This window comes from Fukomys damarensis, unplaced genomic scaffold, assembly GCF_012274545.1.
Source record: "Fukomys damarensis isolate Sample0158 unplaced genomic scaffold, DMR_v1.0_HiC HiC_scaffold_16, whole genome shotgun sequence".
Taxonomy (NCBI): domain Eukaryota; kingdom Metazoa; phylum Chordata; class Mammalia; order Rodentia; family Bathyergidae; genus Fukomys; species Fukomys damarensis.
Window position 1 is genome coordinate 96,932,603 of NW_022900928.1, and position 25,042 is coordinate 96,957,644.

The 25,042-nt window shown below is 41.8% G+C and overlaps 1 protein-coding gene and 1 long non-coding RNA gene across 3 annotated transcripts in view; one reads left to right on the forward strand and one right to left on the reverse strand.

The window, feature by feature from the left end:
* Positions 1-10,059, forward strand: part of Kdm7a (lysine demethylase 7A) — a 47,893-nt gene extending 37,834 nt beyond the window's left edge. The window contains exons 18-20 of the mRNA XM_010631715.3: positions 225-307; positions 2,384-2,657; positions 3,537-10,059. Coding sequence (XP_010630017.1) covers positions 225-307; positions 2,384-2,657; positions 3,537-3,631 — 452 coding nt within the window. The 3' untranslated portion in view covers positions 3,632-10,059. The remainder of the gene's footprint in view (positions 1-224; positions 308-2,383; positions 2,658-3,536) is intronic.
* Positions 10,060-19,451: 9,392 nt separating this feature from the next.
* On the reverse strand, positions 19,452-25,036 carry LOC104867345. 2 transcript variants are annotated; one of them, XR_002025601.2, is made up of 4 exons: positions 24,739-25,036; positions 24,456-24,651; positions 20,537-20,635; positions 19,452-20,359 (listed from the first exon to the last, which is right to left on the reverse strand). It is a non-coding gene; the product is annotated as an uncharacterized LOC104867345 (long non-coding RNA). The 2 variants fall into 2 exon arrangements; XR_781740.2 differs by having other exon boundaries at positions 24,278-24,651.
* Positions 25,037-25,042: the final 6 nt, after the last annotated feature.

Below are 25,042 nucleotides of genomic sequence, written 5' to 3' on the forward strand. Positions count from 1 at the left end.
AAAAAAAAAAAAAAAAAAAAAAAAAAGAAAGAAAGAAGAGAGAGAACTGAAAGAAATAGCAAGTGAGCAGGTGATTTTGGAGAGAAAAAGGAAACATGGAAAGAGTTAATATATTTTTTAATGAAATACTAAGATAAAATTGCTTTCAGTTTTAAGCATTAGACTAATTTTGTCTTTTAATATCAAGTTTGTGCAAAGACAATTGAATTAAAATGTCTCTCTAGGATATCATGTCAAGACTGAAGATCAAGACTTGAGGACTTCTTGGATTAAACAAATTGATAGAACTTCCAGATTTAATCCTCAGGTATATTCAGAGATTGAAAAAAACTTTAAACTTTTTAATTATTTTGGTTTTTTTTTTTTTTTTTGGGGGGGGGGACAAGGCCTCACTGTGTAATTTGTTATCTTCTTGCCTCAGCCTCCCAAGTGCTGGAATTACAGGCTTCATAGATTGAATTATTAAAAGGAGATTAGAATTGTTGTTAACTTCATTTTTACTTTCATTTTATATTAGAACTGGTTATCAACCTCTAGATCTAGGAAACTAAAAAATACATTTCAATGCACATTTGAACAGCTGTGCATTTTCAGGGATCTGATGACTGCTACGTAGCTCAGGACGGAGTGTGAGCTGAAAAGAGTGACTTCCTCAGTGCAACAGAAAATCCCTGGCTGTGGGCAACTGTAGGTTGTACCTGATTAGAATGAAAAGTGCAAGGACAAAACATCTCCTTTTTAACTCTGCCACTGTCTCTTGTGCATTGTAGGTACTAAGTTTCTTTGAAGATTTGATAGAAGTTATAGTTTCTCTTTTAGAAAAATACTTATCATAAATACTCAGCTTTGTGTATGGTTGCTTCTGTCCCCACTCCTGGCTCTCCACTGACTCCAGATTAAGAACCTCTGCTATAGATGTCTTGGGATCCCAGTATATCCATGCTTATACATACATGGGCATTTTTTTAAAAAGCTAAAGCTTTAGCAGCAGCAGCCCCCCCCCCCAAAGACCTTTTGCTACAAACCTCGGAAAATGGCAGCCAAAGAAAGAATCAGAATTCTCACATAGCAGAGGGGGCCCCAGACTTCTCAACCCAAGCACATGTAAGGAAAGTAAATCAGCAGAAGCGGGAGTCCTTGGCTGCCTCTCTCTTAGAACTTGAATTTAGACTGTGTCAAAAGAAACACTGGGGGAGAGCAAGAGGAGGGGACATGAGGAGCCTCTTTAAGAAAGAGAGACTTGGACATGAAATTCTCACTTACCAGCATTAGAGGATTCAGTATTAAAATAAGCTATATGACTGTTGTTTTTGTAATTATCTTTGAAAATGAAGAAGCCGAGGACACATGATTAATAGGGTCGTATCAGAGAAAATGAAATTTCTTTTGCCTCTGATCTAGAGAGGTGTTATTGTGGCATATCAAATCAACGTTTGTTTTTTCATGCTCCTGAATATTATTTGTAAGACTAATTTAAACCAGGTCTATGTTTAATACTGGTTTTGAAACTGATTAAGACAAATATATTTACATCTCTCCTACACCAGAAGTTAAACTAGTTTAATGGAAGATCACATCACAGTGTGCTCTTTTCATGTCTAATCTCTTTGTCTTTTTCTTTTTTTTGGCAGTGCTAGGGATTGAACCTAGGGCTGTACCACTGAGCTGCATTCTCAGTCCTTGTTCCTTTTCATTTTTAATTCTGGTCATGACCCTATCAGTTAATTTCAAGAGTTGTCAGTCATCATTGTTTTTTTCCCTGACATTTGACTCAGTCTTTGGAGATTGAAAAAGGAGATTCAGTTCAAGAAAAATCAGGCTTGGAGCTGGGCAGGGTGGCATCCTGTAATCTCAGCACTTGGGAGGTTGAGGTAGGAAAATTGCCATGAGTTCATGGTCAGTCTGAACTACACAGCGAGTTTCGAAAATCAACAACAACAACAACAAAGAAATCAGGCTTGGGGCTCTGATCTTAGGATTTTCCTTGCAAATAAATACAGTGTAGGTGAACCTTACAGAGGTTGTAATAAAGCTAGTACGTTATGCCATGGGAGCTGTGTGGTATGCTAAGGAAGCGCTGGGCCATTTCTCCCATCTTAGTGCCCTCCATGGAGGTGGAATGGCAGGTAGGGACCTCTGCTTTTTGAAATTATTTTCTCTTCCTTTTTGTTCTTAAGTTAATGATGCAACTTCAAGACCTGAGTTCTAGGCTCTTAGGTTTATTATGGACTGATAGGACTGTCATAGAGGTTGGTCATCTGTAGCTGATCCATGTTCAGAAAACCAGAATTCAGGTATTTCCTTTCTTGACTTTGCTAGTGTAGAGAGAGCTTAAATATGCATTAAATCGTAAAAATTGAGCTTCATTTCCTTACTTCTGTAGGATCTAAGCAGAAGCCAGAAATGCAACAAAAAGGAAGGTTCATCAGAAACAAGTCAAAAGGTGCAAAGTAGAAACTGTATGGACAGCAGTGTCACAGGCCTTCTGAGTGGAAAGTACACACAGAATTCCAGCATGGTTGCGGGCATGTGCCAGATAAACAGCTGCAGCTTGAGCCCAGAGAGGCCAGCTGGAGAATCCTCCTTTTCAGTGCCCCTTCACCCCACCAAGAGACCTGCATCAAATCCACCACCTATCAGCAACCAGGCAACAAAAGGTAACTGTGACTCACCTGCAGATCAAGTCTGTTCTTGATGCACGATGGCAATGCAGTCTCTGCACCCCAGATGCTTGGCATCTTGTGCACAGTGGTTGGTCTTCTCACAGCAGTGTGCACCAGGGGTATTCCTTACTTACTTTTCTCATTGCTGAGACAAAATACCCCACACCTAAACTTAAAGCTCACATTTGTAGAGGTTTCATTCTATAACCATCTGGCTCCAAGACAGGTCGTCTGTCTTGGCAATGCAGGCATCGCAAAGGAGAAACAGTTCATGGCAGGTAGAAAGTAGCAAAGCAATAAGGACTCACCCTTACTGTTAGTGTCCTTGATCCTAGCATTGCAACATGAATCAGATCCAGTGTTGTATACTCTGGATCCAGCCCCCTCTGAAAAAGCCCCACCTATGACCGACCATATGACGCTTTGAGGGGATATCTAGACACAGCCATAACAGGGTGCCAAGGAGGAGGACACCCAAGTCAGCCCCAAGGTTCTGGAATGGCTTCCTAAGGCTCAGGAGGAGGGGGAGCCCAAAGGACAGTAAGGAGTGAGCTGGGCTGATGTGAGGAAGTAACAGAACAGATAGCAGTGTAGGAAGAGCAGAGCACAAGCCCTGGTTTGGGAGATGAAACCTCATTCTTTCATGTAGCTGAAGCATTGTTTATAAGGCTGGCTCCACTGCTGGTGTGAGCAGAAGGAAGGTTTTTTTTTTTTTTAACACAGTGGCTATCCAGATGTGTGGCTTTTGTGTGTAGAACACTACACAGGCTTCCTTCTGAAATGTTTCTGGTGCTGTCTGAAGGGTATGCTTTGCGTTATTACTTACTGTGGTATTATGTTTTTCTTTTGTGTGTGTGTGGTATTGTTTTATAGGCAAACGTCCAAAAAAAGGAATGGCGACAGCCAAACAGCGTCTTGGGAAGATCCTTAAGTTGAACAGAAATGGCCATGCACGCTTCTTTGTGTGACGGAGCTATCATGGCAGCCGCGCCTCCCTTTGGAGCAGTCTGGGGCAGAAGCCTGGAGTTTCTGCGCCCCCCTGCCTGGAGCAGTGGCGTGTACAGTAAGAACACTGCCCGAAGAGCAGAGCAACCATGATGCTGCGTCTTCACTGTGCCACACCCACTCAGCAATAACCCTTTGGACCTGGTGGGGAGAGGGAGGAGGAGGGTAGAACCTTAAATAGAGACCTTGAACTGGAATGGGTCTCTTGTCAGGGCTTGAATTTCATTTTGTTGTTGGTAGTGTCTTGATTTATTTTCAGTAGTAGGGTAAAGAATTATCAATAATTTATTTAACAGATTTTTTTTAAAAAGTTAACAGCTTTTAAATTCTTTCTTTTTTAAAGCTATTTATTTGGAAGATTTCTGGAGAAATATCTCACTAATTTAGATTTAAGAATGTGAAGGTTTTTAAATTATTTTTGATAGTGTGTGTGTTACATGTGGGGAAGAGCCACGGTAACAGTAACTAGTCTGGACTCTTAAATTTGATATTCAGGTTAAAGTCTTAAACAGGGATTTGATGCATTAATTATTTTAAATTAAGATGTATATGAAAATCATTTTATTTTATATATTTCATGTGTTTTTTTATAAGCTATTAGCTTCGCTTTTGCTAACATCCAAGGTGCATACTGTTATCCAGGTTGATTCTCTTATATCCCCCTTCCTTCTGCGCCCCTCATTTTGTGATGACCCGACAAGACTCTTCTCTTTGCAGGGAAACACGTGCATAGCCAATGTGTAGGAGCTCCATAAAAGATCCCTCACCCCTCATTTCCTTTGACATTGTGGTTTTCTTCTAAATATAAGGAAATAGGCTTCTTGCATTTTCATTTCTGCTGATGATATCTGGGTCCCAAAGAGAACAGCTTTAATATCTTCTTCCTACTTGTGGGGAAAGTATTATAAGTTTGGTTAAATGTCATGTTTGTAGTTTTTTCAAGTACATTGTAATACAGAGGGCCTTCTTCATACCGCTGGTGTTAGAGGACAGGGCCAGCACCTGCTGCAAGGGTTGTATCTTTTGATGTTTTTATTCACTAAACCTAATCTGTTGAGAAGTATGATTTGATTTAGGATATTCAAATCCGCATAATAAGCCGTAATATAATAGAATTATACTACATTAAGTTGTATAGAAGCAAGCATGTTGGAATAGATCCTATATGTGTGTGTGTGTTTACTTTTTTTTGTCTTAAAATTTTAAGGAATTATTTCACGTAAGGATTTGGAGTAAAATAGGTGCTTTTTGCAGTTACTTCTGTCTGTCTTAACTTGGCCAGTGCATATTGAGGGTAACTGTCTGGTTAAACTTAAGGTAATTTTCTCTCCTTTATACACAATTTTTACTAAGTGTCAGTTTTTGGTTGCTTCTAAGAGTTTGTTTGTTTGTTTTTCTGGTACTGGGAATCGAACTCAGGACCTTGCACTTGTGAGGCAGGCACGGTGCCACTGAGCTAAATCCCTGGCTGGCCCTGCTTATAAGACTTTCTGTCTTCTCTTTTTGCTCTCAGGATATAAAAGTAAATGATTGCTGAGAACTATTCCCAAGTCTGACAATATAGCATTTTACGAATGCCTACCAAGACAATATAGACAAATAGGATGAAATTTACTTTTATGAAAAAGAAATATGGCCATATAATGAATTTGTCCTTTTTTTTTAATCTTGGAATTTTCCTTCTGTATTAAGTATCACTTAAATTGCTAAGAAAAAAGAGTCTATACCATCCTCTTTCATGGTTGTATTCAAATGTTTATTTCCAAAGAGGAATATTTCTTACTCTGTCTCCATTCTGGTGTTTCATGGGATAACAATGAAAGAGCTAATGAAATAGTCTTTTTGGCCCAAAAGTCTGAATCTTATTTGAGTGTCAGGAAGAATTTTTGTGGAAATCCTCAGTATCTCTGAACAGCTTGCTTAAACCCTATCTACGTGATGCTATAACTAATAGAGAGATGGGATGGGCACATTCAGCCACTGGCTGGATCTCAAGGTGCAGATATCTGGGTTTGACTGATTCTCTGACCTTCCCACACAGTGCATCACTGTGATGTCTTGGTTTTCTGTAGACCCTATTCTAGTGGGTCTACAGTGATCTGTAGTGGGTTTAAGAAATAAGAACTTTAATTTCTTTTTCTAGTGGCATGATCTGGATTTTTTCCCTTACATTACATTTTTCACACAACTTTTAAGTATTTTTAATTTTTTCTTAGTTATAAAATTAAAACGATTTATTTTTATGAATTAAAATTGTGGCTATTATCCATTTTGTGTCCTTAGGCTGATAAAATACTAATTTAGAGTATACAATATGTGGAATTTTAAAGAGAAAGTACTGTGGATTCATTTTTGAAAGTTTTAGCCAATTAACTAGCTAAGTTACAAAACTTTCAGGAAGGTAATACAACCACGATGAGAAAATATATGTATCTTTTTCTGAATTGGGAAAAATTCAACCATTGATTCAGTGGCTTCTAATCAAACCTCTTATAAAGGTACCGGCTGAGATGTCTCTCTTTATCTCATGGAATCAGCTGGACTTCAGTAACTACTGCCAGTAATGGGCTCAGCTATAACATACAATCTTTTGTCCTTCCCTCCGTCTCACTTACAAACTGTATACCACATCTTAGGAAGACAGCAGTAGTAGCATTTACCTAGTCATAAGCAAATACAAGTACATAAAATTGAGAAACAATGATTTAATGTATATGACTTTAATAGTAATAGTAATTTTCCTATTGATTCAAATAAGTGACTCAACTTGGGATCCTTTGTACTGTAATTAACAACATCACACAATATTATGCTCCCCAGTATTGATGAATGATGTAAACAATATAAAGTTGGCAGTTTATAATAGTTTAGTATCCTAAAAATGCATTGAATTTCATAAGCACCACTTCATTTTTTTTTTTGGTACTGGGGATGGAACTCAGACCCTTGCGCTTATGAGGCAGGTGGCGGAACCACTGAGTTAAACCCCTGGCCTGCCAGTTCATTTTTGAAGCATAAAAAATTGAACATTCTGACTGAAACCATAACTCAGAGAGGAGACAAGCCTGTCTTTATCAGTAATTACTTAGCTCGAATGCTGTTCTAATTTTTTAAATAATCCTAATGATTGCCTTTTTAAGATATTCTACTGTCTTTATTCATGAGACAGCAGGGACTTAACAAACATCTACTGTGTACCCAGCACTATGTAGTACTGTAGTTGCAGTTCTTGTCTCTGCCTGTGAAAGGCTTCTCCAGGAAATTAGCAGTATTTATTTTCACTTCTAAGCCAACTTCAGCAGAAGAGATCCTATTTATAAAAAACAGCATAACTTCTATTAGTTTCAGCTGAGATGCACTGCTGTAGAAATAGATATTAAAAAGATTTAAGTCTTTAAATTTTAAGAAACCTTTTATTTAGTAACTTAATGTCAGTGACATGAGGATACACATTAGCATGGAAGGAAGCAAAAGACCCAAGTTTTGGTCCAAGTTCTACTGTTCATGTGTCAGTTGTGTGACCTGTATGTAACTTAGGTCGCTTATTTTTCCTGAATCTTAGTTTCCTTATTTTTAGGTTTGGATGAAACTGCTTCTTTTACTATCCAGTGGAGAAAAATATAGAAAAGCATTTCTTAATTATTAATACTTCATAGTTACATGAATTTATCATTAAAACCAATAATGCACCTTTATATACATTTTAAGTGAAAACTGCTATTATTCATAACACTTATTTCATATCAAATATATATGCTGGGCATGCTACATAAAAAAATCTGAAGGATCTCTAACAAGGTGCTGAATTGAAGTCAGATTGCATACTTGAAGTAAAAGAAGTGAGCTAGTTTATAGTGAGTGGGAATGTTCATCCTCAGATCCATGAAGATGATTCAGAGTAACTAAAAGATGCCTTTAGGTTTTCTCAAAGAGAAATTAGGATGGCACTGCTACCCAGATTTGGCATACTCTTCAGGTCCTAGATACAGATGAAGTAGTCATGTGATTAGAATGATTTAGTAGCCACCCACGGGACTGGGGAAGAAATAAAGTGGTCAGGAAAATGGGACTCCACAGAGACAGCTCTGAGCTGGTGACAGAAGCTGAGCTAGAGAGAACTCACTGGAGCAGTAAGGGAGAATCAGTTGGATGTCTCCCACAGATGCTTGTGACAGTGACAAGACTGCTCCCTGAGAATGACCTCCCACAGCTGCTGGAAGTGAGTGTTCTAGTGGTGAGTGTAGTTTTCACACGAAGAGACAGGGCCTTCATAATGTAAATCTCAAGATTTTTAAGTTTGTCTTTTGCATTAAATGTTAACTGAGTCACTCCCTGTGTAAAGAGAGGCTCTTGCCTAGAAGGTGGAGGCCCTGGGTCTGATCCCCAGCATGGGGCAGGATGGAGCGGGTGGAGCGTCAGTCCTTTCTTGATGAGCTACTTCATCAAAAGCAGTCTCAAGACTGGGGTGTCACAACCTTCACCCTAGGGAAAGCTGGTGAATAAAGTGTAAGACAAATAGGGCAGGGATTTGCCTGAGGACACAGTGGACCAGGACCTCTCATAACCTTGCTTCCTAAGACAGCCCCAGTTGCATGATGCTGCAGTCTCTGCCTGTCTTGTGGCAGACATATCCATGTGCTTCCTTGAAGGTAGGTGCAAAGGGGCAGCATTCCTACACTCACTCAATCATTGCTGAACATAATGTAATCTTAATACTATATAGCCTTACTGAAAACTCTTCCCTTAGTTTTTCGGTGATGATACTGTAACTAAAATACTTGATATGCTTTACATAAATACTTTTTAACAGTTATTATCCTTAAGAAGCAAAAGCCTGTTTCCAAAGCAGTTAGCTTATTGTGATTGACTGGTTTTATTCTTCTGTAGTCATCTCTCCCTCTCTACTGGGGAAGAGAAAATGATAGTCCCTTGGGATACCCTTAAACTCTCCCCCTCACCTTGGTGCCCCTCTAGTGTCTTAAGGCTTTGACTAAACAAGTGCAGCCTTAGTTTTTGTTAAAACCTTTTCAAAACTATTCAGTGATTCTTCCAACAAGCTTATCTGCTCTGCACTATTTCACTAATAAACCCTGGCTACCACGTAGCCCTTGACCTCCAAGTAGTTTACCTATGCAAGACCCATGACAGTCTGAATTCACTCTGCTTTATTTCAGAAAGCAGTCATACATAGAACTCTATCACAGAAAACTTGTTTTCCGCTAGTTTTATTTTGGTCATTTCCTTTTCAATGTGTCAGCTCTTTTCCCCCAAGATTTTTCACCAAAACCATGATCATAAGTGCTAGAATATATAATACTTTGCAGGAATAAAATAACCCAGACATATTCATATTTCTTTAGTGGATTTTGGTTGGTAAAAATTACCAGCATTAAATATAAATATAAGGACTTGATTCCTTGCCTAGAGTCATTTCTTCCCTCTAAGATTCATAAGTAACTTTTTATTTTTACAAAGCGTACATGCAACTTCCACATTATAGTCAGGGACCTAAGGTGTAACTTGCTAAGTGAACCCCAAGGTTATTTTATCTTGCAAAAGAAACCTAAGCCAAACTAAGGGCCTTACAGTTTATGGTTAGACTGAATCAAAAGCTATAACCTCAATTTTTCCAAAAACAGCTTCTGACTGCAAAAGCAAGTCATGCAGTTGTTACGTATGAAATAGCACTGATCAGGAAATGCATGTGCATCTTCGCACACTGCATTTCCCTCAGAAAAGACTTTTCTACTTTTAATATAAATTAAGCCATAACAGTTTCATGCTGTGGAAAGAGGGTGAAAAGGTTCATGTTAAGAGATTATATAATATGAATTTTCACATTACTGTGAAACGTCTGACTTTACCAGTGCTTCAGCAAGTTTTCTTTTGGGCGATGTTGGAGGGTGGTGATGGGGAGGGTTAGTATTGGTTTTAGGGGTTTTAACTGTGAAATTTGAAAAGGGGACAGTTGTTGGCTATGGTATTTACTAGTTTTGTAGTAACGTTTTGCTAGCCTGACTGACTTTCCTTACTGGTTTTTATGCCCACGGTCCCAGGTGACTGTTGCCTTCTCGTTGGGGGTGTCTGCGGGGTAGTGTCTCGTCTATGTGTAGGTCGCCAGTGTGTGTGCACAGCGTGTCCTTGGAGTACAGAAGCACACAGTGTGGCAGTGGGACGGGGTATGGCTGGGGAGTGGGATGCAGAAGCTTTAAGAGCATTTTTTTTCTAATTCATGACAGTATTTCCCATCTTTTGCCTGCAGGCAGGGAAAATGTACAGTATTTATTTTGTTTCTGTTTTACTCTCAATTTGTAAGTCTTTAAGTAGCTTACATTGATTATTATAGGGGAAGACAAGTGACTTGTTTAAAGTTGTATTTAGTATTCTTTTCAATTTCTGTACTTTAAAATATTGAAATTAAAACTGTATTCTGTTTTGATTTTTTAGCAGTGTATTTTTTGCTTATTTTGTTTGAAAATATAAATGTTGAAAGTTGTACAAAATGTGTCTCTGAAAGAAAAAAATCTGAATTCTATATCCAATTCTGACTTTCTGTTCCCTGTTTCTGCTTGTTAAATCTCAGGAAATTATTTGAGAATGAAAAGCTATGTTCAGCTCCTTACCACTTAAGCTGGAAAAGTAATGTGTTCTCTCACTTCTTGAGATGTACTGGTGGGGAAGAGTGATGGCTGGAAAAACAGAAGCGTGATTGGTAAGGTGAGGCTGTGATGTGGAGATGGGTGTGGGCGCTTGTGCTTGAGCACTTTGCTAGTGCTGGTCAGGAGTGAGCACAACCTTGCCCAGGCCTCTAAGCTTGTGTGCCACGGGAAGGGCAGAGGAGTGGGACTCTGGGGCAGGAGGATCATAAGTTCAAGCTCAGCGTAAGCAACTTATCAAGACCCAGTTTCAAAACATAAAGGGCTAGTGATACGGCCTTGGGTTCAGTTCCCAGGTGTGTACAGGCATGTATTGTGTTGTACGGGGGACAGGATGAGGAGCCGTCAGGGCCCAGCTGCCCGGGGAGACAAAGAATGCAAGTGAACACTGACTGAGCAGGTGGGCTGAGTTTAGGACACAAGTCTGAGATCAGGGAGGAGACGTGTGAGGCTGAGCTCTGGTCTGGGGAATGAGGTAGAGAATTCAGGCCATGAAGGAGCACTGGGCAGGCAGCACTCCGTAGGCCATGGGGAAGCCTCTGAGGGAGACGGAAGTGGTTGGGACTCTGGAGGAGACGCGAATTCATGGAAACCAGGCAGCAGAAGACAGATACTGCATCTCTTCCCTTCCCAGCATCCACATGAGCCTTGCAACAGCTCACGTGGCACCACCAAGACAGCTGTCACCCCCTCCTCCTCCCCACCAGCCTGCTTTGCATATGGCTGACAGAGTTCCACATGCTAAGTGTATAGATCATGATGAAGTGTGGGGCATCAGCACCTACTTGTCTTACACTCAGCCAGATTGTGTGTCCCACCAGCAGCAGGATGCTGGTGTATAGTCCTTAGGACTGGCTTGTGTTCCAAACATTTTTTTGTAGACACCACCCATTTGGATTAAAAATACATTTTCTTACAGAAGTTTGCTTTTTTTTTTTTGTATCAGGATCGAACTCAGGACTTTGCACTTGCAAGCCAGGTGCAGTGCCACTAAGCTAAATCCCTGGCCCTCTTACAGAAGTTTTCTGTCTCTCACCTCACTTCTGAGTCTGCATTTCCCTGGGAGCTGGGCACACTGAGAAGAGCTGGTCCTGTTGCTCACCTTCTGGTGGTGAGCACAGGCTGAGAAGGGGTGGCAGACGAGCAGCACTGTAGCAGTACAAGAAACAGACCAGCTGGAACCCTGAGGGCCAGCACAGCAGCCCCACCTCTCCTGCCCTCCTGCATTGAAGTTGCTGCCTGCCACCATTCTGTATTCCTCAGCTCTGTAAGTGGATCAACCTAGATAGGAAGAAGAAAAGCTTGCGTCCTCTGATGCTGAGGCATTTTCTGGAGCTGGGCGATCCATGTCCTCCTCTCTGGGATTATTCCATGATCTCATCCTTTCCTTGTTTAGGCACTGCCCACCTTGTGTCCCCAACCTCTCTATTTAGCTTTCCATCTCCAGGACACAATACCGAACACCCGCGATTTAAAGGATGACAACTTTAACTTGGCTCACGGATTCAGGAAATTTAGTTCATCCGCGGTCTATTGGTTCTAAAACAGAAACGATGGCGGAAGGGTGTGGCAGAGCAAAGATGTTCTGTTCGTGGCAGCCAGGAAGCAGAGCAGGGAAGCAGTGCCAGAGAGGAAGGCTAGGGACAGATAAGAATACCCAAGGTTGTGGCTGGGGATTTAGCTTAGTGGTGCCACTGCCGGCCTCACAAGCACAAGGACCCAAGTTTGATCCTGCTGCAAAAGAAAAAAACCCCAAGATCACGCCTCCATGACTCACCCAGACACACCTAGAAGGGTGCTTTCTTACTTCCCCGGGTGCTTCTTGATCCAGTCAAACTGATTAACAGTTACATACCATTTTACTTTTAAAACTGCTAATTTTGACATGTAAATTCATGTTCTTCCTAGGCTAGAGATTGAAAAGGGGAGGGGGTGGGAGCAGTGGCTCTACAAATAGAAAATCATATATGTAACCCCCCAACTTTTTTTGGTATCAGGGATCGAACTCAGAACCTTGCACTTGAGAGGCAGGCGCACTGCCATTCAGCTAAATCCCTAGCCCCAAATTTTTATTAAGGCAAGTTTAACCTAGGGCAAAAGATTGACGTAACAGTAAGAAAAAGTATTGGACTCTGCCCTGCTATTCCTTGTACACTTTTATACCACACCACCTTCTTGCTTGTCACAAAGGACACACCACAGGACTCTGCTGACCCAGACCCTTAGCAAGACCTCCAGTAACAGTTTTCTTGCGCAACTGTTGTCTCTGCACATTTTGCTTCTACCCTTTTGGACCAGCCTGGCCTCTTCTTTGCACCCCTCCCACAGCCCCAGGGGACTGACTCAACCTGCTGACAAGAGACAGAGACAGCTTGTAGCTGGCCAAGTTCACCAGATCCCTGTGGTGTCTGAGCCAGGAGCTGCTCTTACAGCAGGCCTGGGGTTATCCCAAGTTGCCTAGGTCTTCCTGTGTGCAAGACACTGCCTAATTCCCTTCTCTGTACCTTGCTGTACAAGCGGGTGGGTGAGGGTGCACAAAACTTGTATTTGTGACTATCCCATTGATACTGTGAATGCTTCATTCTAACTCCACACTACCAGGGCTAGCAGCACAGACTGAAGCCAGAGTTAATGGGTTAAATCTTGGCTTTGCCATTTAACCGGTCTTGAACAAATTATATAACTTGCTGTGCCTGTCTTTCTGTCTTGTCTGTCTGTCTGTCTATCTATCTATCTACCTACCTATCGGTACTGGGGACAGAACTCAGGACCTTGCGCTTGTGAGGTGGGCAGTGGAACCACTGAGCTAACTCCCCGGCCCTAACGCTTTATTTTTATAATGTACTCCTCTACCTCACTAGGTTGTGAAGGGGATCAAATAAATGAAAACACAGTGCGTTCAGGACAGTGCCTGGCACAAGTAGACATCAACTGTTGCCCATCAGAAAAAACTGGGCTTCCAAAGCTGTGTACAACGCTGTGGAGTTTGACCAGGTGCCACCTAATATGCTTGCCTGAGTTATTGCCATGAGTGACCAAGATGAGGCAAAGTAGTTGCTTAAGAGGACAGATCCTACTGGAGTAGGAAGCTGGAGCCCAAACATGCCCTGGGAATGTGCGGAAGTCCTAGGACACAGGCTCAGGAACTCGACATACTGCAGTTTCTAGAATAATGCATGCCAGGTTGTTGGCAGTGGCTAGTTACCTCTGGGGGAAGGAAACATGGCTGGTGAGAGTATTGAGGTTGGAAATTTACATACTTTAGTGTTAGGGTTTTTAAAAATTCAAGTAACACCAGTTTTGTACTTGGAAAGACTTGTGAGCTCTGTGAGATGTGGTGTGGCTGCCCCAAGGCACTGATTCCACGGCACACCTGTGCACAGGCCATGAGGAGTCGTGCCCTCCTGCCCCTGCAAGACCATGGGGGGCTCAGTGCTGACAGTGGACACAGAGCACATCCCTGTCACCCCACCCTGCTCCCCTGCTCATTCTTGCCTGCTTTTCCATGCTTCAGCTCTCTGTCCTCCCAACCTGAGTTTAGGGCGAGGACTCGGTATTATCAGCACCTCTCAGAGTTCAGTGCAAATGCTACTAAAAACACACAGACTGAACCCATGAACAGAACAGATTTCCTGGTTATCCAGACCTCCTCCTCAACCTCTCCCCAACATGCCTTAGCTTAGTTCACTTTAGTTGATTGGTGCCACCAACCACAGCCTCACTTCAGCTGTCACTGTAGCTCTTAGGACCAACGCCAAACTCCTTAATGTGGTGTGTCAGCAAGAGGCAGGTTCAGCTGCAAGGGACAGAACCCAGAACACAACTGCCTTAGAAGCCTGGAGATGGACACTACAGGACTGGAAAACTGCTTCATGAAACTGTCCAAGACCCAGATCTCTGCTCTCTTTCGAGCCTGCCACTTCAGCATACAGCTGCCAAGATACATGCTGCTTCATTCTTCTGGCCAGTAAGTAGAGGCAGGGTGCACCTATAATTTTATTAGTTATTTATTTAGGTTTTTAGAGACAGGATCTTGCTAAGTTTCCCAGGCTGGCCATGAACCCATGATCCTGCCTCAGCCTCTTAAGTGCAGGGATTACAGATGTGCATTACTATGTTTGGAAGATTTCTTTTTGGCTACTGCTGCTTTTGTAGTTGCTGGGTATTGAATCCCAGGCCTTCAACATGCTAAACATGCTGTGCTGTGTACTCCAGCACTGAGCTATACCCCAACCCCAAGTCTTTATTCTTCAGAGGTTTAAAGCCTGGACTTTTGAAAACCAGGTTTTAGCACATTAATGTCTGGTGGCCTTGGCAAGTAACTTTACCTCTCTCAACCAAATCTCAGTTTTTCCAGCTCTAATGTAGGCATAATAGTAACTTCTAAACTTAGCTGTTATGCCCTTCTGTAGAACATCTGTAATGAAGGGACATGTGAAAGAGGGTGATATCGTGAAAACAAGCATGGCACAATCCAGACTTGGGAACATTAGAAAACGTTCATGGTATGGCTCCAGACGTGAAAAACTGTTGAAATTACCCACTTAGATACTGTAGATCAAACTTAAGTTGAAGCTGGAATGGTTTCTACTTGTCCTTTAAGAACTTGTGAAGACCCTGCTCCTCTGTAGGAAGTTGGGATATGAGGTTCTCCAGAACTTCAGGCTTCTAAAGCAGCACATAGGCCCCATTAGGAACCACAGTGGCCTTCATTCATTCACCCACTCACTAACCAATAATTAATTAGAGCCTATATGAGGCAGTTTATCTACAAATATGGCTGTTACAGAAAGTGGGTGAGACAATCTCCCCTTTAGCTAGGTGCTAAAACACCTAGCTTTGTGCCTGGTACGCAAGTGCTCAATAAATACAGAAGTAATTATTGGTGTTATTCTCTTTTTCCAAGTCTGCTAAGTCTCTTAATTATAATAATCATGAGGAAAGGAACCAAGATTACCATATTTTTTCATATTTGTCACTATAGTACCAGCTGCCTTCCCTGCAGCTTCACTGTACTGTGGTTTATGTGGGGCTAAGATGCCTGGCTTACATCCACTACTGGGTCACCCTTGGCACCACTTTCTGTTGCTTTCCTGGGTCACTGAAAACTTAGGTCAGGTCCTACCTAAACCTTGTGACACCTCTGTTCTCCGGAAGTGGCTGCACCATGCCCACCTGGCCCTAGCAGAGTGGTGAGGTAGGGAAGGTCACACTGCCCTTACTGCTCTTCACTTAGTTTCCCACATGCCACATGCAGTGAGGCACAAAGGGCATTGAAAGGAATTAGGAGGATATGTGTCCATTCAATACAATTATTCTTGGATTGATCCAAGGGAAAAGAAATCTTTTTCAGGAATACTCTGTTTCCCAGCTTTGCTTCTATTTCAGGAACTTCTCTCCACTGTCTCTGAGAGGGATTTCTCTGTTATCTGTGGGGGGCCCTTGGAAGATGCAGGTGGTCCTCTGAAACTCTGTAATTACAAGGAGGTTAATAAAGACTACTTACATGGAGCAAGTAGGAGTTAAGGAAAGCAAAAAGGGATGTGTCTTAGTCACTTTTCTCCTTGCCTGGACACAATACCTAATACCTGAAACTTGAGGTGGTTTATTTTGGCTCACAGTTTGTAGAAGTTTCAGTCCATAGTCATTTGGCTCCAAAGCATGATGGCATGGCAGACAGCAAGCAGAAAGCGAAAGGAGATGGAAAAGATTTACGGTCCCAGGCCTCACCCCAGTGACCCATCTTCTCCCTCTGGGCTTTCCCTTCCCAACAGCACATTTAGCTATAAACTCATCAGTGGTTCATCACTGATGAACATCATTCCTCCACGATTCAACACCTCCCCAAAGCCCCACCTATGATTGCATGAGCCCTTGGGGGGACTTCTAGATGTAAAGCGCAACAGGATCATAAGGCTGGCAGCAAAGAGAAAGAGCCTGTAAGGCCACAGAAGGGAGAGTTTCCAGAATGCAGAGGAACTCTGGCCTCCAGCACTATAGTATAACCAGCCGCCCAAGGAAAGCCAGAAAAGGAAGTGCCTGGCCCTCCCTGTTCTCTGAACCCCTGCTGTGCTTTGACTCCACCATAGAGGTCACTCCCTAGGAGCAGGGGCACAGAGCAGGATGGTGACCCTACAGAAGCAGATGGAAGTGTGCCAGCACAAATCATCCACTCGTCCAAATCTCCATCCCACCTCTCGGGAAAGCCAGCCCCTTCTGCAGAGAAAGAACACTGCACTTTAGGGCACAGGCTTCAGTGGGGTTCAACAGCCAACAGCCATTCTTCCAAAGTCTGAGCTCTTGGGGTGGAGGGCATGAAGATAGGCTTAGTTCAACCTACAGGGTACGGGAAAGATTGATATTCCAAGGTCTGGTGCCTTCTCAGCTCTTCTTGCCTGTGCGAGACCAAGCTGTTCTCTACTTGGGTCTTGAACTACTTGGAGTTTGTTCAGGCTGCCATAACAGCTGGGCCATCACACAGTTCTGGAGGCCAAAAGTCTGAGATGGAGGTGCTAGCCAGGTTGGTTCCTTCCGATACCTGATGGATAGACCTGTTCCAACCCTTTGTCCTTGGCTTGTAAATGGCATTCTTCTTGTCTCTTCATATCACCTTTCCTCTGTACTTGTCTATTTCCACAATTCCTCTTTTTTTTTGGTACTGGGGATTGAACTCAGGTCCTTGTGCTTGCAAGGCAGGCCACTGAACCGCTGAGCTAAATCCCCAGCCCACACAATTCTTCTTCTTGTAAGGACACCTGTCGTACTGGATTAGGGCCCAATCTAATCACTTCATTCTATACCTATTTAAAAACCCTACCATCAAATATAGGCACTAGGTGTTATGACTTTTGACATATGAATTTTGGGGGTCCACAACTCAAATCTGTAACACTACTGGATCACATATATATATATATCTATATATATCTATACATTTCCCTAAAAGGAGTAACTCAGTACAATTTATGAATACACACACACACACACACACACACACACACACACACACACATTTACTACCACATCATCAGCATAGATTCTTCTGGCCACAATAGTGGTATCTAGTACCTAAAAGATAAGTTTTTTTTTTTTTTTTTGGTACTAGGGATTGAACTCAGGTCCTTGCGCTTGCAAGGCAGGTGGCAGAACCACTGAACTAAACCCCCAGCCCAAGATAGAGTTTCTTACAGAGCCACCAGCCCACCCACCACCCTGATGATGTTCACTTTCTCTTAGGCCAGATTAAATTTGGGGGCAGGCCAGATTCTAGCCCACCCATGGGTATAGAAAATCTCCAGGGATTAATGTGAGTTCTCCATGAGGGGTGGGATTGTGGGTAACATTTTTATTCCTTCCTCAAATATTTACGGGACATCAGTACTGAGTTATGTGGGGCCTGAGGAGGTCAATAGGAACAGGGCAGGGTCAGTGATGGGTAGATTAGTAAGGTAACTTGGTAAACTGTGGTCTTATATTCAAAACTAAGTAAAGTGGCCAGGGAATAGCTCAGTTGTAGAGTGGTTGCTAGTATGTGTAAAGCCCTACTTTCAATCTCCAGCAACACAAAATCCTTTATGATATTGAAAAGATTTAAGTTGGTACTTTGGCTAAAGGGCTTCTAAGAAACGTACGGGCATTTTCCCATATCACCCTGACTTGCAGGCCACAGTAGAGAAGAACTATTTCAAAGAGGATTGTAGGTATGGGATATGGTTTTGTCTAGTGGAATGGATTATAATTTGATACACAGAAAGTCTATAACATGGAAATAGCTTGAAAAAGAAAGGATAGAGACAGTTCCAGAATGAAAAATCTCCTCAGCTCCCAACTGCCCATGGGTAGGAAGCAGGTTGAGAAGTTACTCAATTGCCAAAACAAGCCATTTCTTGTAGGAAAGCATGACTGTAAGGGCAAAGCCAAGAGCTCCTATGGGAAGTGGAGAATCCTGACAGAAGCTTGCACACTGGCCTTGTTCTCCTGAAGGCCACCAGCACATGCTCAAGCAGCTCAGGCTACACTGCTAATGATGAGACCATACAGAGAGATGCTGAAGCTCAACTCCAGCTGAGCTCCCAGCTGAATGCAGCCACCAGAGTGACTTCAGCTACACCAAGTACAGCAGAAGAACCACCCTGCTGAGCCTCATCAATTCACAGACTCATAAAAAGCAAGTCACTGTTTTGGGCTACTATGTGTTTGGGTGGTTGTGCAGCAGCAGCTAAAACATGTCTCTAACCTCTTTCATTCAGGATCTTAGGGGCACTCAATGTAGTTGTCTCTTCTTAAAATATTTAAATATTTATGTGGTTCTGCATGCCTGTAATCCTAGCATTTTGGAGGCCAAGGCAGGAGGATCAGCATGAGTTCAAGACCAGCCTGAACTACACAGTGAGAGGCTATCTCAATAAATAAATAAATAAAATTGGCTTTCATGTCCATATTCTCCTGGTTTTTGTCTTAGCCTACTCACTGGCTTTTTCTCAATGTGTGTGTGTGTGTGTGTGTGTGTGTGTGTGTGTGTGACTGATCTTCCTGCTTCAGTCAGCCTCCTGAGTGCTGAGATAACGAGCATGTGCTACCATGCCTGGCTTCCTTCTCAGCCTTCTTACCTCTATATCAATCCCCTCTTTTTGGGGCCGGGGATTTAGCTTAGCGGTTCGGTGGCCTGCCTTGCAAGCACAAGGACTGGAGTTTAATCCCCGGTTAAAAAAAGAAATCTCCTCTTTTTTATCAGCTGGGCTGGCCTTTGGAATCTGTCCCTTCACGTTTTATATTTTCCTTGAGAGTGGTCTCTTTCAGCCCTGTGGGTTCAAATACCATCTGTATGTTCACAACTGTAGCAGTGACCTTTTCTATACATGCCAAACTCACAATTCAAATGGTTGTTGGGCATTTTCACTTAAATAGTTTATAGTCTTTCTCTGTTCTACCTGAAAACCCTTCATTGTTTCATTAAAGAATACTTATGCCAGGTGTGGTGGTGCATATCTATAATCCCAGCTCTTGGGTCTGGGAGGCTGAGGCAGGAGAATCTCCACAAGATTGAGGACAGCTTGGGTTACATAGTGAGTTCAAGGACATCCTGTCTCAAAAATAAATAAATAAATAAAATAAAAAATAAAAGAGTGCTTAGGATTCATTTTAATCAGTAAGCCAGGGCACACAGGCATGTGACTGTCAGGAAAGAAGTTTTAATACAAATCCTTAGAAACAGATGGCACAACATGGCATGCAGGGCCACACAGGCAGGCACCAAGGTGAGTCAGAAGGCAAAGGGAGGAGGGAGAAATGTGGGCAAGAGCCTTTAGTGTGGTTTCTGTGGTAAAGAGCACAAGGTAAGAATGCTTAGGGTAGGCTGGCTGGAATGACTTCAGCAACCTCTGGGACATAGAGAGCTCTTCCTAATGGTCTGGGATGAAGAGGACAGGGAATAATGGTCCAGGCTGCAAGAGCCCAAGGAAGGAGGTGGTTGCAGTATGGAGTCAGGATTGGCTGGTTTGCCTATGCTCAAAAGTTTGTTGCTATCACTAGGCCTGGGGGAAGGCCGTCCCTCTAGTGTCAGCAAGGACCAAGATATCAAAGAAAGAAATTAGAAAATGTGGTTACTAAATCTCTCAATACTTTTCATTTGTATAATGTCAAGAATAACGACTTCTCTTGGCAACCCACTTTCTGGGTCCCCTCCTATCTCTCTCAAGAGTTGTCTTTCCTTCAATAAAATTTCCTACTCTTAACCTCAGTTTTTCCTCAGAATTCATTCTTTGATTTTGGGAACATGAACTTGGTGCATCAGACATCTAGTCGATTTGGGAGTTAAAACTATTTCCCCTATATCAGGAGGAGATAAGGAAGCATATCAGCCGGGGACTGGGCAAGGACTTGCCTCTATTTACCCGTGTCCCAGGCTGGCCAGCACTTATTACTGCAGTACAGCCATAATTTATTTGAACAGGAGGTGGCAGAATGTATACTTGATCTCAGACACCAAACACTCCAGATCCAGCATTGTGATGTCAGTAGCCTTTCGTAGCCTTTCTGGTGATTCCAAAGCACAGAACAAGACAAAGCTTTCAAAGTTTTACTTTTCACGGCAGGGCATAAGGGTTTGAGGATTCCTGGAGCTGCTGGTTATCTCAGGTATGAGCTGCTGGCAGCCCCCCAGCCCCCCGCCTTACGCCCCCAATTTGATCAAAGTTCACTGACACACATTACCTGCCTTGGTTGGTTGACTTCTGCTCCTGAAGACAACAATAATCCTATGGCATCCGAGTAACCTCCTTGGGCAGCTAGAAAGAGGGCAGTGGCTCCATCCTGAGATGTAACAAAGTAAGTGTTCAAATATTATGTCATGTTTATTTTAAAAGAAATCAAAAATGTAGATCCTGGTTTTCCATTTCCATCCCCTCTTAAGTTTCTATCCTTTTGTCAACTGAGAGCTAAGTTTTAGATTTAAAAAACCCAAACAAACCAAAACCAAATACCTCAAACCTAGTCTGTGTGCTTTTATAAATTAGGAATGACAATGGCTTTTCATTGAATGGCTTCTGTCTTTCATGCTCTCTTACCAGGGTCTCTCAATGTACAGTGTTCCCAAGTAGTAAAAAGCACGATGGCTGGGCATCAGCTCTACAGCACTTGCCTAACACATACAAGCCCTGCTGTGATCCCCAGTACTGCAACAAATAAGCAAACCACCTCTCTTTTATTCCCAGTATTAATGTTAGTCTTCTATATTTTTTTCTTGGTCTAGGTAAAGATTTGTCAGGAAAAATTTTATATTGTCAAATAATCAACTTTTGGTTTTATTGATGCTGTGTATTCTTTTCTAGTCTCTCATATTTATTTCTAATCTTTATTACTTCTTTTTGCTCTTATTTTTCTAGTTTCCAGTGTGGAATGTTAGGTTGTTGATTTGAAATATTTCTTTTTCATGTAGGGATTGACAGCTATAAATTTCCCTCTAAAAATCACTTTTACTATCATAAATGCTTTTTCATTCATATCAAAGTATTTTCTGATTTCCTTTGAGAGTTCTCCTTTGATTTACTAGTTATCTAGGAGCATGCTGTGTGATTTCTACATGTCTGTGAATTTCCTAAATTATGTTATTGATTTCTGAATTATTTCATTATGGTTACAGGACATGCTTCACACGATTTACAATTATTACTTTATGCGGTTGTATGTAAGAAGCTCATTGAACTCCAAATAAGATAAACTCAAGAAGATCCACATCAACACATCATAAACTGATAAAAGTAAAGAAAATTTCAAATGCTGTAAAAGAAGCAGCTCATCATATACAAAGAATCTGGAAGTTAACAAATGGTTTCTCATCAGAAATCAGGCCAGTATAGTCCAGTGTGGTGGCTCATGCCTGTAATCCCACCACTCAGGAGGCTGAGGCAGGAGGATCACTGTGAGTTCAAGACCAGCCTTGGCTACAGAGTTGAGTTCCAGATCAGTCTCAACCAACTACTGAGACCCTGTTAAAAAAAAAAAAAAAAAAAAAATCAGGCCAGTACGAAGGTAGTGAGATGACATATTCAAAGTGCTAAAAAAAAAAAAAAACCTGCCAACTAAGAGTTCTATGTCCTGCAAAACTATCTTTCAAAAGTGAAGTAAACTAAGACATTCCTTCATAAAGCTGTGAGGGTTAGTAGCTAGTACTAAATGAAATATTAAAAGAAAATTAAAAAAATATTAAAAGGATTCTTTTGAGCTGAGAGTAGTAGACACTAACTAGTAACTTAAATTCTCATGAAGAAATATAAGTAAAAAAAATCAGTAAAGGTACTTATGTAGATAAATGAAAAAAGTCTTAATGTATTTTTTGTAACCCCTTCCCTCATAAATCAGATAATGTCAATTGAACTATCTTCAAGTTTTGTGTTTCTTTCACCTGCTCAAATTTTCTATTAAATCCTAGTGACTTTTTCATGTCAGTTGTACTTTCTGGCTTCAGAATTTCCACCTGGTTCCTCAAAATTTCTATTTATCGATATTCTCTGTTTGGTGAAATATGATTGTTATACTTTCAATTCTTCAAGAGATCAATTCCTTAAGCTCTTGAATATATCTAAAATAGTTGGCTTAAATGTCTACAAAGTCTAACACCTGGACTTCTTGTGGTGTTTCTATTCATTGCTCTTATTTCCTTTGTATGGGTCGTATATATATTTTTTTACATTAACTCATACATTTTGGCTAAAAATTGGACATTTCAAATAATGTGGCATTCTTAAATTTCCCCTGGCTTCAGCTTGTTATAATAGCTACTGTTTATTTTTCCAAATTTTGTAAAGTATGTATCTACAATGTGTGTGAATACTGAAATCTGTACTTGGTTAGCACAGTGGTTAGCTCAGTAGTGGACGGAGATTTCCATAAATACCTGGCATCAGTATGTCTCCCAGTCTTTGCTGAGGGACTCTGTATACTTTGGTATATTTTCAACAGTACAACTTTTATTTCTTGCTTACACAGAACCTCAAAGTCAGCTAGTGTTGAGCTGTTACCGTCTTTCGGGGGAGTTTCCTGAACACGTACATAGGCCTATGCATGCATGTGGCTTCATTTCCTCAAAATACACTGGAGCTTTTCAAAGGCTCTATGGACATCTCATTCTTCAGTTTTAGTCTGTTTTCCCCAACTATTATCCACTGCCTCAGCCAATCATATTAAAATATCAGACCTGACCATCAGGTGTCTCCCACCAGAGGCACCTTTTAGGAATGGCTGGTTGCAGAGTGGCTAAAGACAATTTTTCTCAAGGGGTCTTCCAGGGAAACATGAGATAGGTCAAATAATGACTCTTTTGAGGGGAAAAGGCTTTATTTATTTATTTATTTAGGTTTTTTTTGAGACGGGGTCTCACTATGTAGTTGAGACTGACCTGGAACTCACTATGTAGCCCAGGCTGGTTTTGAACTCACAGCGATCCTCCTGCCTCAGCCTCCCGAGTGCTGGGATTACAGGCGTGCACCACCACGCCTGGCTGGAGGTGGGTAAGGCCTTGAAAGAGCACCAGCCCTGTCTGTCCCCTGGGTACAGGAAACGTGAGGTATTTTTCAAGGTTGCCATGGAACTAAAGGGGGAGATTGGAATACCAAGTTAAAATGCTTATAAAGAGTGTGGTTCTGCCTGGTGTGGTGGCTCTCGCCTGTAATCCCAGCACTCGGGAGGCTGAGGCAGGAGGATCACTGTGAGTTCAAGACCAGCCTGGGCTACATAGTGAGTTCCAGGTCAGTTTCAACTATATAGTGAGACCCTGTCTCAAAAAAACAGAACAAAACAAAACAAAAAAATACAACAGTGTGGTTCTTAGCAAGCTTTAGCTGTTTTTCTTGACTAAATGTTAGATGAGTTGCTGCATGCCTTTGGTTAATTTAGCTCTGAAAAAGTTGACCATTTTAGCTATTTTTTTCCATTGCTTTTATGAAATAACCAACTTTGAAGTCTTTAAGCCACCATTTTCACTAACATCACCTTCCCTTTAAAAAATGTTATTTTAGGGCCAGGGATTTAGCTCAGTGTTTCGGTGGCCTGCCTTGCAAGCAACAAGGACCCGAGTTCAATCCCCAGTACCAAAAAAATAAATAAATAAATAAAATAAAAAATGTTATTTTACTGCAAAGCAATATCAAAACTGCACTTTAAAACTAAACTTTAAAATATTTGCAATTAAAAAATTAAATTCACAATTAAAGTTGAAAACAAAAAAAGAAAAAAAAAGTTGAAGCGAAAACTTGCCCCATCCCCCTTCCCTAACTAAATCAACCCATTTCCCTTTGTTCATATTACTATCTTGTCTTCCTTACACTTAATTTTTTCTCGGAGGGGAGCTGGGGATTGACTCCTGTGCTTCACATCCTCTAAGCACCGCAACACCATTTAACAAACATTTTTGTAGTATTTGTATAGTTAGAATTTGACATTCATTTAATATCATACCATTGTACCCAGTCACCATCTTTGTGCCCATCTTCTCTTTTTCACTGTCCTCTCACAACCCATCTCCTACAACCAGCGTGTTGTGTCCTTCCAGTTTCCTCCAAAAATATACAGCTGCAAAAAAACCAAACCAAGCCAAAACAAAACGAGAACAACAACAACAAAAAGACCAACCCACACAAAACAAAACAGCTGCAGACACCACAGTCAAGATGACATTTCTATATAGTAATCCTTTCCCAACCCATCATGGATGCTCTTGCTAATGATGAGAACTCATCTGCATAACGGTCAGCTGACAGTCACGTGGTTAATGCTGCGACCTGTGTCAACACTGCACAGGACTTCTCTACGGCTTTTGCTTCTGGAAGATTCTAGAAGAATCGAGAAGCAAGACCGTTGGGAGGAGTTTGTCCATATCCCACACGCATTTGAAATCTCAATCGCCATTCCTCGCTTACCTGTGGGTCTTGCACCACCCAAACGGCACACGATACACAGCCCTTTGCTCGTAAGACTTTAAATATTTATTCAACCTTTGTTTGGCTGGAGCAGGAGGTAACTACTCGTTTTTAAAAAAGGTCCTGCGCGTTTCATGTTTGAGACTCAGGACCCGCAGCCCCTGTGGAAGCTAGAGCCGGGGTGGGTCCGGATCGGGGTCGCTGCGTCTGCTCCGGGATGGACGCGCGTCCGTCGCTGTACCTGAAGCCTAGGTTGCCCGAAACTATGGCTGGGGACCCAGACACCCGAGGCGTCCATCTCCAC